Source organism: Mytilus galloprovincialis, chromosome 10, assembly GCF_965363235.1.
Source record: "Mytilus galloprovincialis chromosome 10, xbMytGall1.hap1.1, whole genome shotgun sequence".
Classification (NCBI taxonomy): Eukaryota; Metazoa; Mollusca; class Bivalvia; order Mytilida; family Mytilidae; genus Mytilus; species Mytilus galloprovincialis.
In genome coordinates this window covers 3,575,856-3,593,680 of record NC_134847.1, presented here as the reverse complement: position 1 = coordinate 3,593,680, position 17,825 = coordinate 3,575,856, and the positions used below count along the sequence as shown (strand labels likewise).

Below are 17,825 nucleotides of genomic sequence, written 5' to 3'. Positions count from 1 at the left end.
AATTTTCTCTATCTATAATAAACTTGGGCCTTTAGATACAGTGAAAAATATTTTGTAAAAATTTACAAAAATTTACCAAATTAGTGAAAATTGTTAAAAATTGAATAAAATGGGCAACAACTCCTTAAGGGGTCGACTGACGATTTTGGTCATGTTGACTTATTTCTAGATCTTACTTAGCTGAACATTATTGCTGTTTACAAGTTATCTCTATCTATAACAATATTCAAGATAATAACCAAAAACAGCAAAATTTCCTTAAAATTACTAATTCAGGGGCAGCAACCCAACAACAGGTTATCCGATTTATCTGAAAATTTCAGGGCAGATAGATCTTGACCTGTTACACAATTTTACCCCTTGTCAGATTTGCTCTAAATGCTTTGGTTTTTGAGTTATAAGCCCAAAACTGCATTTTACCCCTATGTTCTATTTTTAGCCATGGCGGCCATCTTGAATGGTTGGCCGGGTCACCGGACACATTTTTTAAACAAGATACCCCAATGATGATTTTGGCCAAGTTTGGTGTAATTTGGCCAAGTAGTTTCAGAGGAGAAGATGTAAAAGATTACTAAGATTTACGAAAAATGGTTAAAAATTGACTATTAAGAGCAATAACTCCTAAAGGGGTCAACTGACCATTTCGGTCATGTTGACTTATTTGTAAATCTTTTTTTGCTGAACATTATTGCTGTTTACAGTTTATCTCTATCTATAATAATATTCAAGATAATAACCAAAAACAGCAAAATTTCATTAAAATTACTTATTCTGGGGCAGCAACCCAAAACCGGGTTGTCCAATTCATCTGAAAATTTCAGGGCAGGTAGATCTTGACCTGATAAACAAATTTACCTCATGTCAGATTTACTCTAAATGCTTTGGTTTTTGAGTTATAAGCCAAAAACTGCATTTTACCCAAGGTTCTATTTTTAGCCATGGCGGCCATCTTGATTGGATGGCTGGGTCACTGGACACATTTTTCAAACTACATACCCAAAAGATGGTTGTGGCCAATTTTGGATTGATTTGGCCCAGTAGTTTCAGAGGAGAAGATTTTTGTAAAAGATTACTAAGATTTACGACGCCGGACGACGACGGACGACAGACGACGGATGACGGACGCCAAGTGATGGGAAAAGCTCACTTGGCCCTTTGGGCCAGGTGAGCTAAAAAAGAGCTGATAAAGGACCGTCTTGTCTTATTCCACATGAATTTTTGAAAGTTTCTGATACCCACCTATTGTTCATAACACATGTTTGTATATCTGTGTACATTGCTTTAACCCAGTTAATAAATGAATCGTTTAAACCATATTGTTTCAATGTCCCAAACATAAAATCCCATTCCAATGAATCAAATGCTTTTGTAAAATCTACAAAAACTAATGCCCCTCAATATTGTATGTGTCTGCGTAGTCTATTACATCTTGAATTTGTCTCAAATTAAACCCAATAAATCTAACATTTTAAAATTCTAACATAACTGGTTTGATCTTCATTACAGTTTTTACATTAATGCTAGCAAGACAAATCTTCGTTTGGCTTGCTTGCTTTGTTTGCATCAATGTTTGCTCAAGCATGGCAATTAAGATAGGCGGGGCTTCAGCTTGTATACATCATACTTAAATTTTATTGGACGTTATGTTTGAGGTTAAGGACACTTAATTTTAAAACATCACATGACAAATATTCTCACATGTTTCCTCACCTGTAAAAATACAATATTTGTCAATGAAAGAAAAATATAAACTTTGTTCTTGTATGAGGCTGAGAAACTGGCCTTAAACATTGACCTAATATTGTTTTTTTTTTTATAACATATCATCTATTAGTTCAGTCAGTTATTTCCATGTCTGTCCTTCCATTATGTAACTCAAGAAATATTCCAAAAAATAGGAAACAATTGTATCGAAAAGAGAAAATCGAGTGCACCTTTTTATGTTAGGGTGTGTTTGAGATGAATATTTTGTCTTGAAAGCGTACAAAGCAAGAGTATTTGATACATCATCTCGCTTCAGATTCTTTCATTTTTATATAGCAAAGCTACAGGTTGGCTTTATAACATAAAAAAATCACAGTACTAAAAGATGAAATATAGGGGTCAAGTGAAATACCTATCCAATGGATCACAAAATCAGAGTAGGTGTGTTCGAATAGCTTTTTTACTAAAAGTGCTTGACGACAGTCTTTAAGTTGGATCTTTGAAAAAAAAATTGTCTTCCATTTCTACGATTGTGAAAATGAACTGGCGTAATGGGGAGATAATTTCGACTAAGTAGAATCCTGTCTGTATTGTATATTTACAGGTAAGTAAACATGTGAGAATATGTGTCATGTGATGTTTTAAAATTTAGTGTCCTTAATAACCTCAAACATAACGTCCAATAAAATTTAAGTATGATGTATACAAGCTGAAGCCCCGCCTATCTTAATTGCCATGCTTGAGCAAACATTGATACAAACAAAGCAAGCAAGCCAAACAAAGATTTGTCTTGCTAGCATTAATGTAAAAGCTGTAATAATTTTTGGAAGTACCCTTTTTAATTTTTGAGCTAGAACATATGACAAAAGTTTAAAATCTATATTTAGAAGTGAAATTGGACGGTAGTTTTCCAAAAGTAAAGGATCTCCTTTTTTAAATATCAAAGTTAATATACTGGTACGTTGTATGATAAACTTTGTTTATCGTAGCCGGTATTTAGAACATCCACAACTAAAAATTTAAGTTTATCCCAAAATTATCTATAAAATTCAACCGTTAGACCATCATGCCCTGGTGATTTATTTAGTTTCATTTCATAAATGCCTTGTATGCATTCCTCTACTGTAACTAACAGTTTGACAAAATCTTTGAAAATATGTAGATTAATAATGTACCAATTTGCTTAATCATTATTCCTGCAAAAATCGCTATTATTCCAACTATAAAATGCATTTGTTAGTTTGCTAATTTTTCTTAAAGGTCTTGTGTGATTTGTTATCAGTAAAGAAGCCCCACACTAGCAACATGTATATTTTTCTTTCAGGATGATTTGAGATATTCATGCAAAAACCTATACCACTTTTTAAATTAAGTATTTACTACAAATGTATTTACTACAAATGTATTCACTCACAATTCTTGGCAATTTTATTTCCTATCATATCAATGACATAATATAAGTTATTTATATTTTTTTTAACCTTATTTCCTGATTTAAAGCTGTTATAATAATGCTAGCAAGTTCAAGTTTTAGTTGACTTGCTTTGTTTGTATAAATGTTTGCTCAAGCATTGTTATCAAGATTGACATCTGCAAACAATATAAGTAGGCAGAGTTAAACCTGTATATAGGTAAATTTGATAATGTCAAATAAAATTTAATATAATGTTTACAAGTTTAACCCTGCCTTTTTATATTCTTTAATACAAACAGAACAAGCAAGCCAACCAAACCTTTAACTTTCTAGCATTAGGATAACAGTAGTAAAAGGAAATAATTCATGAAATACTTTTTGAGGATCTTTAATTTAAGGTGTTCCTAATTAAAGGAAACTCATACATGGAAGATGTAAACTACTAGTACAAATAATAATCATAATTTTAGGTTTTCAAATTACCTGGAGTGGATTGAACATTTAAGTGTATACTCTGGAAACTATTCATATTATAGCTAACTCTAAACTGTAGGATCTCTGTCTTAAACTGGATTACATGTGGCTGGGTACCTTGGACTGGAACTGTTACTAGCTAGAATATATAATAAACATGAACCAGTCTTAAAAAATAAAAGTATTTGTGGATCTAGATCTGAAATCATATCACATGTGGCTTGGTATATTGAACTGGAACTGTTACTAGCTAGAATATATGAATGAATGTAAAAGTAAAAATGTCTACCATGTAGTTGAGAGAAAAAAATAAAGAAACTGAAGAAAGCCAATGGCCAAAACGTCTTGAAAATTGGTTTAATACTACAAGTATGTAAAATATGACAAGGATATATCATATCAAAACAAAAGTAAATACTTGTGGATCTAGATTTGATACAATATTGCCTAGAACTAGTATTTATAGAAAACAAAAGTATTGTGTATAAGTTTTGTTACATTAGGTACAGGCAAACTAAAGTTAGAGAACAGAAATCAATTTCGGTAGGTACTGACTTACGGATACACATGGGTTAAACTTAATGCCCCTCCGCTAAGAAGTAACCATACAAAATACTACTGGAAAAATGAATTCCAATATAATTATGTAAGTAAAATATAGTTATACTCGAAAATTAAAGCAGAAGCAATTTGTCTTCTTAATAATAAATACCTCTTCTTCAGCTTGTATGATCCTGGGTAAATGTTTCCTAAGGAAGGCACACCCCAGGAATCTCTCCAGTGGTGACACAGCACACACAGCTCCAGTCACCATACAAGGGGTGAGGAGGATATCAAACGCTTCATTAGACAGGAGTGTTGGTATTGAGGCTGCCCATGCCTTCTGGGGTAACATTCTAGAATGACTCAGCTGTACTGTAATATTAAAGTAGAATATTAATAAGAGGTATGACATAAAAATAACTGTTTGGGATGGGGTAATCTTAATTTCTAAATCTAATCCCTCATCAGTGTAATTGCTTACATATCTCCAAGTAATCAAAGAGTCATCTGTAATCATTCATTTTTTATATTGTGGATTTATTTATTTATGTTGGTACCAATGTTTGTGGATTAAGGAAAACTTACATGTTCGTGGATATTTGATTTCATGGTTTTGCCGAAGTCGGCATACAAGTCTATAGAAAATGTGTGATTCGTGGTACATTTAATTTTGTGGTTCAACTATACCCATGAAATGCAACGAATGATAATGTATCCACAGTACATGTTAATATAATTTTATCAAATACAGCAAAAAGTAAGCTGTAATAATTCATTACTAATCGATGACTTTAGTTAAATAGTTTGATGAAGTGAAACCTAGTTTAAATGAAAAAAGACAACTGCATATGTATTCTTCAATTAATCTTGTACAGATTGGTTGTTTTCTTTCTAACTTTTATCCCAAACACTTGTAAAATTTGAATTTTACAAATATATACCAATATTCTGTTTGATGTGGAATATTCAATAACAATCAATTGAGATTTTTTCAAAATTGGCCCGTTTTTAACCAAATTTAAGACCAGGAAACATAAAATGCTGGTGTTGACAAACTAAATATTCAAGTTAGACATGTAAAACACATTATTCCAAAAGATCTTTTTTGACATCTAGATGTCTTTTAGTTTTTGCTGCTTGTTTGCTGTTTCATTGATGTTTTAAAACCCTCATCTCATTTTATTTTTAATCATAACTGCAAAAAATCTATATAAATTAGGCTAACCTGAAGCTTTAGACAGATCTCCATCCTTTATCATCGTTTGTGGTGAGTGTAAGGCAGGATGACCTGGTGATGTTGCTGCTCCATGACGGGATGCTGGGGATGGACCTGCAATAAAAACACAGACTTTTTATTATTATTTCGATAGGGAGTCTTTGATAAACAGAATTCAGAGCAATTTATGGTTTTCTGATAATAGAACTTTTTCTCTCTCTTGTTCTATTGGAAGCTGTGGTGCCATATCAGGTGGCTGAGACCAAACTATATATAAGGATCATTTCTCGAAACTGATTTGTGACAGTACAGAAAATGAAAGGCTATTGAAAGACGACAAAGACAAATGTAAAAAGATACCCAATATCTCACAAAGCAAGGGGAGCTAACAATGGGTAAGGGATATAACTCTACTCACCTTGTGGTGTGACAAATGATGAAACAGGTGATGGCATAGGGACAAATGATCCCGGTGAGTTAATCTGTAACTGTTGAGGAGGGGCTGGAGATCCACCAGTAAGGAGCGTCGCTGGAGATGGTGTTCCTATCAAATTTGTTGATGGTGATGGAGCAATCTGAAAAACAGACATACAACTCATTACTGTAAATTCAGAAATTTTTGCATGCATTTATTATTGCCTTTTTGTCATTTTGGAGTAAATTGTGATTTGAATGTTTGCGATCTTGAGAAAAATCCTGTTTTAAATTTCTAAATGCGAGTTAAAATTATTGCAATTATAACCCTGTCACATTTTTTCACAATAATAAAAACAACGCAATAATTTCTGAATTTCAGGGATCTCCATGTTTGAAAATTGAACGGAGGAACTTTCACCATCATAAACCATATCTACGCCGTACAGTGTAGCGTGATCAAAAGTATTTCATCCCTCCACATAAGGATAGGTAAACATGCTAATTCATTGCTTATTTAAATTTTCATTATAAATTCTATATAGAAGTATATATATTTTCAATAATTGCAGTTTGTAACCCTTCAAAGGCCAAGCCCTCGTGCCCCTTCCCTTTCCCTTAGTCGAGAATGAACAATAGCTATCACGAAGGTCCCCATGTAGTTTTCTTGCTATTTTTGGTAATTGTTATGGGGGTTAAAAGTCATGTGGAGCTTATTTTTCACGGACAATGTCAAATTCAGAAGTCATGAACCCATAACCGGTATGGCTGGTTTACAGCAACGACAAAACGAGTCGTACGGGTTATGTAAAAGGTTAAAAAGATTTGTAAAGCAAACATTGTCAAATGAAAAGGTTTTTTATGACTTTATCTAGCAAATCGATGCTATGCAACATGCATCTTTCGAGTCTGAATATAAACCGGAAACGCGGATGTATCAATTTGATTGTAAACTACGAAATGAATTCGGAATTACGATACGATATTTCTTTACAGGAGATATTAAAAGTTTTTACTTTTTAACTTTTAAAGTAATTCTATATTATAGTTACAATACAGCAGTACTCGAGTTATTTGCGATGAAATAATAATTACTGTTTTACATATTATTTTGTACTTCTTAAAAAGGGGGATGCTGATTGCGCAAGTCAAAATAAAAGCATGTGGTGGACTTGTTAAACTTTGTAACTGGATTATTAATTCATTTATTTAATCTGAATTATCATAAGCATTTGCGGAAACTTAATTAAATAATTCGACAAATGAATCGTCTATCTTCAGATAATATTCTCCTGTCTGGTTTGTTGATCTACCTGAACAAGCTCAGGTACAAGTGATTAGCGATTTTAATCCGGATATCCCTCAGACGTTTGAACTGTATTGGATTATACTAAAAAAAAAAAGCCTGAGGGTTATGCAATTACATGCATTTAATTAAAATTGCTAAAAAAATTGGCGTCAGGCTATAAAAACAATCACAGTTTTGAACGATGGCGGAAGACAATTGAACGATGGCACGAGTCATTTGACGATGGCGCAAGACATTTGAAAAATGGCGGAGCGACATCGTTAAACAGTCCATGGAGATCCCTGAATTTACAGTAATCTTATGCTACAGAAAACTTTAGAGTATCAAATCTACCAAAGTAAACATTACAGGAAGAAAATAAAGTTATTGCTGCCTCCAGGAACAAATTGAATTCGTTATTTGAATAGTTTATAATACATAAATCATAAGTTAGGGAATGCATCTTATTACGAAAAGCATTATCAGAATTTTTTTTTGGTGAGTAAACCTAAAACTTAAAAAATTTCCCGTGTATAAATCCTTTCCTGGCCTCTTTTCTGGACAAAAACTGGTACCCCTTACATCATATAACATCAAGCATGTAGTTTCACTAATACTTACCCCTGGCATTCTGGCTGGAGAAGCTGGGGTATGTGGATTAGAGGGTGGAGTCATTGGACTTGGGAACCTCAATCCACCGTCTCCTCTCCTTGAGGCTGGTGATCCAATAGAAGGTTGCTGAGACATACTGAAGACGTCGACAGCATCCATACCAATAGGTGACGGAGGATTGTCATCCTCTGCTGTAGATATCCGACGCATATGTAATCCTGTGATAGAGTCATCTACATGCATGGTCAGAAAAGCCTGAAAATAAAAATGAAATTGTTGACTCAGAGATATGTCTTGCATGTTGGCAGAAATTTTGAAAAAGACAATCTGATGGATAGCAACATTACTAATTAATTCAAAAGTGCTGGACCATGACTAGTCCTTCAAACTGATATCTACTGATAGGAATACCACTTAATACAAAACATCATTGATCTATTACATGTAGTTCCTACCAAAGTAACTTAGCAGATAACTTAACATTCAAAATTGCTAATTAATTCATATTCACTCGCCCATTGCCTAAAGGGCAAGACATCAAAATAGTCGTCAAACTGACATATACTGGTAATGCAACTTCATACAAAATATTGATCTATCAAAAGTAGTTCTTATGAAACTAACTTAAGCAGAGAACTTAGTAATTGCTGATGCAACCTCCACCTATCCTCTCAACGGCTATCACTGAAGACATACCTATATGTATGTCTTGCTTTCCACAACTTTTGAAGCAAGCTAGACAATAATAGAAGGTAATAAAGCTGTCTTTTGATGCAAGCTAGACAATAATAGAAGGTAATAAAGCTAGACAATAATAGAAGGTAATAAAGCTGTCTTTTGAAGCAAGCTAGACAATAATAGAAGGTAATAAAGCTAGACAATAATAGAAGGTAATAAAGCTGTCTTGCAACCAAAACACTGACTAAACTAAATTCTTTCAAATTTTCTATTATTTCATTTATCATTATAAAACTGTAGTTGTCATCAAAACTTCTTGTTGCATGTTTGAACTTTGACTTATTATTACCTTAATATTTGTACTTTACAATAAATATATCTAACTAACCTTAAACATAGGAGCTGGATTGAATCCATCCACAACTTTACTATTATCAAATAAGCTGAAAGCACCATCTCTAAGGGCAACTATTCCGTTACTACGGAAATGTACATCTATACATATACTGACTAGGTCAAGGATAAACAACAACACAATGCGTGTAATAAATTATTACCATGCTCACATGCTTTTTTCATGAAAAAGTATCTTTTCTTTATTGTTACTTTTAATCATAGCCAGTGCTAAATATTATTTACTACATACAGTTCAAAACATTTCTGGGTTTTTATTTTGCTGATTTTTTTATCCAATGAATATCATATTTAATCATAGATATAAATATACAACTGGCTTGTAGCCACATCAACATTTGAGTACTGTAAATTCAGAAATTATTGCATGCATTTATAATTGCGATTTTTAAAAAATGGACAAAAATGAGAGATTAATCATCGAGAATTAAAGGAAAATATGCATACTGATATATGTATCACCCAGGCCCATTATTCACATAAAAACCCTGCAATAATTTCTGATTTCAAAAGTTATTAAACTATTAAAATTCACTAAGTGTCTTCGTGATCAACATAATGCAGGATAAACTTAATATAATGTTTGTTCCTTATGTATCTATAGGACTATTAATGTTCATCAAGTGTCTTCGTGATCAACATAATGCAGGATAAACTAGAAATAATGTTTGTTCCTTATGTATCTATAGGACTATTAATGTTCATCAAGTGTCTTCGTGATCAACATAATGCAGGATAAACTTAATATAATGTTTGTTCCTTATGTATCTATAGGACTATTAATGTTCACCAAGTGTCTTCGTGATCAACATAATGCAGGATAAACTTAAAATAACGTTTGTTCCTTATGTATCTATAGGACTATTAATGTTCATCAAGTGTCTTTGTGATCATCATTATGCAGGATAACTAGAAATAATGTTTGTTCCTTATGTATCTATAGGACTATTAATGTTCATCAAGTGTCTTTGTGATCATCATTATGCAGGATAACTAGAAATAATGTTTGTTCCTTATGTATCTATAGGACTATTAATGTTCATCAAGTGTCTTCGTGATCAACATAATGCAGGATAAACTAGAAATAATGTTTGTTCCTTATGTATCTATAGGACTATTAATGTTCATCAAGTGTCTTCGTGATCAACATAATGCAGGATAAACTAGAAATAATGTTTGTTCCTTATGTATCTATAGGACTATTAATGTTCATCAAGTGTCTTTGTGATCATCATTATGCAGGATAACTAGAAATAATGTTTGTTCCTTATGTATCTATAGGACTATTAAAATTCACAAGTGTCTTTGTGATCATCATTATGCAGGATAAACTTAATATAATGTTTGTTCCTTATGTATCTAATCAGAATTACCTAATGACAGTAGTACAGATTATCATTTATAGAAATTTAATTTGATTTATAATTCATGCACTATATTTTTTCAACCACTCCCTCAACATGAGAAGGAAGTGATGATGTCCCTAAATGCACACATGATGTTCATTAAAATCCAACTTTTTAATAGAAATATAACAAACTTAAAAGTTGTCTATTGACTTCAAAATAAAGGATACACTTGTCTGAATGAGATTCTAACATGTGTTGTTGACTGTGGCATGATGGTGAAGTTCTGGAATAACTGCTTCAGATTCTGTAACATACAAGTATTACATGTAAAACTATAGAGACATTATACTACAGTTCACGTAAAACTATTGTTTAGAGATAATAAATTACATGCAGAAATTTGCATTGTTATAACATTGAAAGTTTTGCTGGACATTAATATGATTAATGACAACTACTAAAAACTTAGGAAATTGGAAGGCACTCTATTTTTAAACTCAAACAACACAAAATATAAACATCTCATCTACAAATAACATTTACAAAATTGTTAGAAAAATGCAACCATTCACAATTTAATACTTTGAGTGCATCTCACTCCTCCAAACATGATCAATTTGGAACAGCTCAAATCAGCATTATCAATTTGTTCAGAAACAGTTTGATATTAAGCATAGTATAAGTTAAATTAACCCAAAGTTTGTTTGCAATATTGTTTTGAAAATTATTAAATGTAAAACTACTGTATAGAGACTTTATATTCTATGTAGAAATGAACAAAAATTTAGTTTGCAATACTGTTGGAACAGAATCAGAATTGTCGAATTGTTCAGGAATAGTTTGATATAAAGCATACTTTAAGTTAAATTAAATGTAAATACTTACAGATGCCCCTGCATGTACAATAGCTGTAGGGAGTTTGTTTATAGAGGCCATTGGACCACATGTCTCATGCAAAACCTGAAATTTTAAGAAAGATATTGCATTTATTATACGTAATCATACAGGAATTTGAAACGGAACGTTGTCTATATTTAAGTAATAGAACAAACTATTGAAATATAAAATATGAAAAGATCATGAACAACATGGGTTAGTTCTAAAATAAAATGTAAATCTCAAAATCACATAATTTGATATTTAAATCTATAAAACCAATAACCTAGAATTCTGCAGATTCATTTTTCTTTTGTCAACAAATTTTTGTGGTTTTGATGTGTAAAGGTGAACTACAAATTTAAGTGTGTAACAAAATACATTATGTATAGGCTTGTATGTCGAGTTCTTCAATTTATCATTAATTTATAAATGGTGACTGACCAATGCTGCCTAGCTGTAAGTTACCTGTGACAACTGAGCTAAAGATCTTGTACAGTTAAGTTCCTGTTATATCTGAGTTAGCATGATAAAGTGAGGATTTATAGTCAGTGACTGACCAACACAGCCTAGCTATAAGTTACCTGTGACAACTGAGCTAAAGATCGTGTACAGTTAAGTTCCTGTTGTATCTGAGTTAGCATGATAAAGTGAGGATTTATAGTCAGTGACTGACCAACACAGTCTAGCTATAAGTTACCTGTGACAACTGAGCTAAAGATCGTGTACAGTTAAGTTCCTGTTATATCTGAGTTAGCATGATAAAGTGAGGATTTATAGTCAGTGACTGACCAACACAGCCTAGCTATAAGTTACCTGTGACAACTGAGCTAAAGATCGTGTACAGTTAAGTTCCTGTTATATCTGAGTTAGCATGATAAAGTGAGGATTTATAGTCAGTGACTGACCAACACAGCCTAGCTATAAGTTACCTGTGACAACTGAGCCAAAGATCGTGTACAGTTAAGTTCCTGTTATATCTGAGTTAGCATGATAAAGTGAGGATTTATAGTCGGTGACTGACCAACACAGTCTAGCTATAAGTTACCTGTGACAACTGAGCTAAAGATCGTGTACAGTTAAGTTCCTGTTATATCTGAGTTAGCATGATAAAGTGAGGATTTATAGTTGGTGACTGACCAACACAGCCTAGCTATAAGTTACCTGTGACAACTGAGCTAAAGAGCGTGTACAGTTAAGTTCCTGTTGTATCTGAGTTAGCATGATAAAGTGAGGATTTATAGTCAGTGACTGACCAACACAGTCTAGCTATAAGTTACCTGTGACAACTGAGCTAAAGATCGTGTACAGTTAAGTTCCTGTTATATCTGAGTTAGCATGATAAAGTGAGGATTTATAGTCAGTGACTGACCAACACAGCCTAGCTATAAGTTACCTGTGACAACTGAGCTAAAGATCGTGTACAGTTAAGTTCCTGTTATATCTGAGTTAGCATTATAAAGTGAGGATTTATAGTCGGTGACTGACCAACACAGCCTAGCTATAAGTTACCTGTGACAACTGAGCTAAAGATCGTGTACAGTTAAGTTCCTGTTGTATTTGAGTTAGCATGATAAAGTGAGGATTTATAGTCGGTGACTGACCAACACTGCCCAGACTAAGCTGAAACTGCTTAGCATCACTTCTCCACTGAATGTTTACCTGAAAAAAACATTATATACTATAGAAATATCCTGTGATTTTTTTGTAGGTTCGTGACTTTCTTTATAAAATCATTTATCAGGCATCTTAGGACAGAAATTTATGTCCAACTTCAGTTAAAATTACAATTTACTGATTGCTCTCCCATCTATAAAAACAGATAGAATGTAAGATAGATTAGTTACAGTGTGACAATGACCTAATACTATATATGTGGAGTTATTAAATTCTATTTAGTAGCTAATAGTATTTACAAATGTTAACCAGATGCTCCGCAGGGTGCAGCTTTATACGACCGCCGAGGTTGAACCCTGAACGGTTGGGGCAAGTATGGACACAACATTCAAGCTGGATTTAGCTCTAAATTTGGATTGTGATTAAACAGTTGACACAGAATGAATGTGGTCTAATGAACTTAAAATATTTTTTTTGCCTTTGAGCAATTCACTATGCTGTTGAATATTAATCCTTTCAAAAAAATGTTTGAAGAAATTTTCTTTTTATTTATGAAATCTGAAATGAGAAAAATTTAACCCCCCCCCCCCCCTATTTTTTTTCACATCCCCCTTTCCCTTTTTCCAAAACTGATCTCAATTCAAATTTCTAATGGAGTTTGCAACAATAACTACTCATTTAAATACATCATAAAATATTAAAATGTAAAATAAAGTGCTTGTTATCACTGAATGGTAAAGATTGTTTTAATTTATCAGTTGGCAGTAAAAGTGAATATACATTGTATATTGTATAAAACAATGATTTAAGTTGATTCAACTACTATTCTGGACAAAGAAAGATAACTCCAATTGAAAATTTCTTGCTATTGCACAATATTGTGCAATTAGATATTTCTTGCTATTGCGCAAATACTGTGCAATTGAAAATATTTGCTATTGCACAATACTGTGCAATTGAAGATTTCTTGCTATTGCGCATTACTGTGCAATTGAAAATTTCTTGCTATTGCACAATACTGTGCAATTGAAGATTTCTTGCTATTGCTGAATACTGTGCAATTGAAAATTTCTTGCCATTGCACAATACTTAATATAATAATTTTGGATACTGATTTGAACCAACTTGAAAACTGGGCCCATAATCAAAAATCTAAGTACATGTTTAGATTCAGCATATCAAAAAAGACCAAGAATTCAATTTTTGATGAAATCAAATTTAGTTTAATTTTGGACCCTTTGGACTTTAATGTAGACCAATTTGAAAACGGGACCAAAAATTAAGAATCTACATACACAGTTAGATTTGGCATATCAAAGAACCCCAATTATTCAATTTTTGATGAAATCAAACGAAGTTTAATTTTGGAACCTGATTTGGACCAACTTGAAAACTGGGCCAATAATCAAAAATCTAAGTACATATTTAGATTCAGCATATCAAAGAACCCCAAGGATTCAATTTTTGTTAAAATCAAACTAAGTTTAATTTTGGACCCTTTGGACCTTAATGTAGACCAATTGGAAAACGGGACCAAAAATTAAGAATCTACAAGCACAGTTAGATTCGGCATATCAAAAGTTTAATTTTGGACCCTTTGGGCCCCTTATTCCTAAACTGTTGGGACCAAAACTCCCAAAATCAAACCCAACCTTCCTTTTATGGTCATAAACCTTGTGTTTAAAATTCATAAACTTCTATTTACTTATATTAAAGTTATGGTGCGAAAACCAAGAATAATGCTTATTTGGGCCCCTTTTTGGCCCCTAATTCCTAAACTGTTGGGACCTCAACTCCCAAAATCAATTCCAAACTTCCTTTTGTGGTCATAAACCTTGTGTTTAAATTTCATTGATTTCTATTTACTTATACTTAAGTTATTGTGCGAAAAGCAAGAATAATGCTTATTTGGGCCCTTTTTTGGCCCCTTATTCCTAAACTGTTGGAACCAAAAATCCCAAAATCAATCCCAACCTTCCTTTTGTGGTCATAAATCTTGTGTCCAAATTTCATAAATTTCTATTTACTTAAACTAAAGTCATAGTGCGAAAACCAAGAAAATGCTAATTTGGGCCTTTTTGGCCCCTAATTCCTAAAATGTTGGGACCAAAACTCCCAAAATCAAACCCAACCTTCCTTTTATGGTCATAAACCTTGTGTTTAAAATTCATAAACTTCTATTTACTTATATTAAAGTTATGGTGCGAAAACCAAGAATAATGCCAACTTGATACCAATATTCGACCAAAAAATTTCCAATTTTTGCGGTCGTATAACAAAAGTTTGTAAATGATACTTGGTATAATGGGATAGCAAATATACCTAGAAAACAGGGGAGATAACCTAGAACTTAGGGGAGATAACTTGACACTACACTATCTACTTACCACATTTGTTTTATTCGGGCCATACAACATGGACAATCTTCTATATGAATAGGACTCTATATTTACACACTGATGCAGCTTAGTCCTTGTGTCTGTAAAATAACAGATATATGTATGTAGTTTTCGGAATTAAAAAAACAATTTATGGATATTTTTATTCAAATCTTTATATGAAAGTACCTAAAAAAGGTATTCAATTTCATTTTATCTTTAATACAAGCACCAAAGATAACAAACAAAGAAACCAAAACACAGTATGATATAAAAATTTGATGCAATATATTTCAATTGGTTTATTTTAACCCCACTCTTTTTATGCATTTTTTATTTAAGAAATATCAATTTCACCGTTTTAGAATCCCTTACCCCCTTCTCAATGAAAATATCCCCTGAAACTATACAGATTAGATAGTGCCACCATCCTTTCCAAACAAAATTTGTATGACTATCACAACCCTTTTTTACTCTTTCCCCCTCTTCACTAATCAGTTATAACTATCGTACCATTATATACAAGAGAGAAATCCTTCACCAGACTATATAAATTAGCTATTGACGTCCATTCCTCTAATATCATCAGTACCACCTTCTTACTGCTATCCTCAGCTCTTATTTCATGCATGTAAATCACTCTTTGGATAGGACCTGTAAAATAAAAAAATATTTAGAAATAACTGCAAAATTTTTAAGTCTTTTTAAAATATCAATTTAAAAAAAAGTCGAATTTGTTTTATATACTTGAATGACTAAGTTTTACTGTAAAACTTGCTAGTGTATATGAACTTTCTTGTAAAAGAACATCCTTAATATTATTAAAATCTTCATAAATGTACTGCTGTCGAATAATTGTCTTCCCCTATACTAATTCAAAGATATTTTCCCATATGCCCTTCTACATACTCATGTTTAGTTTACACTGTACAGAAAACTGAAAGAAGTAGTTACATAGCTGTGTAAATAATGCAAAGTCTTCATATATACCAGGATAAAAATCTTTACGTCGGACACACATTTTGTCTGTTTAAGACTCATCAGGGACGCTCAAATCAAAATATGAATTTAAAATTAAGTTATTTTATAACTTCCCTGTTTAATATTATTTGAAGTTGCACACTATAAAAACCTGTGTTAATTGATAGATTTCTTTTTACCAGAAAAATGTATTATAAAAAGATTTATTTACCAGATTCTTTCCTGCTTAATGACTGTAGTGGTGATCTGGCAAACAAACACTATAAAAAGATAAATATAAACATATCAGTATACTTCATGTTAAAAGACAGATTTTGATTGGTTAATATGAGGGAGATAATTTACTTTATTATACTTCATGTTAAAATGACAGATTTTGATTGGTTAATTAAGGGAGATAATTTACTTTATCACACTTCATGTTAAATGCATTTTTTTTATTGGCTGAAAGAAGGGAAATAATTGGCTCTATGGCTAATACCAATTTTTCTATTACCCTTCAACAATTGCTTAGATAAATTCATGCACATTTTTTTTACTGAGGTTCAAATTAAGTAAAAAAAAAAGGGAGACAACAAGATGAAGATGAGACAGAAATTTTATAAATGTAATATGGGTCAATGTGATGCCCTGCTTGCATATAACAATATAAAGGAGCGTAACTCCAGAACAGGAGAAGTGACAACACCCAAATTCAAACTTTATCTGAGTATTGGGGTTATTAGCATTGTGTATTAGTTTCATAACATTTGGTTGAGGCAAACTTAAGTTAGAGTATGAAAGCCGATTCATATAATGGACTAACCGTGTAAACCTTAATGTCCCCTCCCCTATGAAAGGGGCATACAAATACAGCCTTTACAGGTAAATAACTAAAACATCAAAGGAGGCATACAAATACAGCCTTTACAGGTAAATAACTAAAACATCAAAGGAGGCATACAAATACAGCCTTTACAGGTAAATAACTAAAACATCAAAGGAGTATAACTATTTCACATCCAAATTTTAACCAACAAACCTCAACAATCCATGATCTTGTTGGTTTACATAAAATTCTAACTTTCAGTGACAACAAAGCTTTCTTTAGGCCTTCCATTGTCTCCTTCATTATAGTAGGAACATCTGGCATGCTGTAATAAAGGTTTTCAAATATTATATCAAGCTAGATAAAAATGTCGTATATGGTTGTGAATATTTTCAAATTTAACATGATTTTTTTAACAGCAACCTTTTATAGTGGTTATCTCCCAAATATTTAGCTTATCTTTATGAAAGGAGCAGGTTTCGGTAAGGTTCTTAAATAGTCTGTTTTTTAGGTTAAATTTCAAATTAGGATTTAATGACCAATATCACAAAGAATCATAGCTAATGCAGTGACTAGATAGGAAAAATGCCTTTTGGTCGAAAATTTACGTTTCTGTATTTTATTCATGACATCACAAATAGTACTAATTTTGATTTTCCACAAAAAAATCAATGGAAATGGGTAAATTTCCATTGAATATTGGACAGGAAACATAGAGCGCATACATCAACAACAAAGATCTTTTAAAATAATGTTTGTAAGACATTTTACATGTCTTACTTGAATATTTAGTTTGACAACACAAGCACTCTATGTTTCCTGGTCCCAAATTTGATTGAAATCTAGCCAATTTTGTCAAATTTTCGCAAAAATCTCTTATTTTGACCAATTTTGGATGTAAAAATCAATGCTTTAGAATAAAACTTTGACAAAAATGGTTCTATTTAACTTTCTCACATGTCTTTAAGTCACCTAAAACCTTTTTTTAACTTGTAACATTGAACTTTATAATTGGGGCCAAATATGGCCTTACCAAACTTATTTTTTTGTGTTGATCAC

At 32.2% G+C, this 17,825-nt stretch overlaps 1 protein-coding gene across 3 annotated transcripts in view; it reads right to left on the bottom strand.

Moving 5' to 3' along the window:
- The window catches only part of LOC143049663 (mediator of RNA polymerase II transcription subunit 14-like), a 58,495-nt gene that overhangs the window by 6,814 nt on the left and 33,856 nt on the right, over positions 1–17,825 (bottom strand). For 2 of the 3 annotated variants that reach the window (XM_076223303.1, XM_076223304.1), the window contains 13 exons: positions 16,980–17,091; positions 16,170–16,218; positions 15,491–15,631; positions 14,987–15,078; positions 12,495–12,644; positions 10,992–11,066; positions 10,334–10,410; positions 8,732–8,849; positions 7,675–7,920; positions 5,770–5,926; positions 5,361–5,465; positions 4,305–4,507; positions 3,602–3,731 (listed from right to left, as the gene is read on the bottom strand). In XM_076223303.1, coding sequence (XP_076079418.1) covers positions 3,602–3,731; positions 4,305–4,507; positions 5,361–5,465; positions 5,770–5,926; positions 7,675–7,920; positions 8,732–8,849; positions 10,334–10,410; positions 10,992–11,066; positions 12,495–12,644; positions 14,987–15,078; positions 15,491–15,631; positions 16,170–16,218; positions 16,980–17,091 — 1,655 coding nt within the window. Of the gene's footprint in view, positions 1–3,601; positions 3,732–3,782; positions 3,843–4,304; positions 4,508–5,360; positions 5,466–5,769; positions 5,927–7,674; positions 7,921–8,731; positions 8,850–10,333; positions 10,411–10,991; positions 11,067–12,494; positions 12,645–14,986; positions 15,079–15,490; positions 15,632–16,169; positions 16,219–16,979; positions 17,092–17,825 lie in introns of those variants that run through there. The other variant, XM_076223305.1, reaches the window with a different exon arrangement.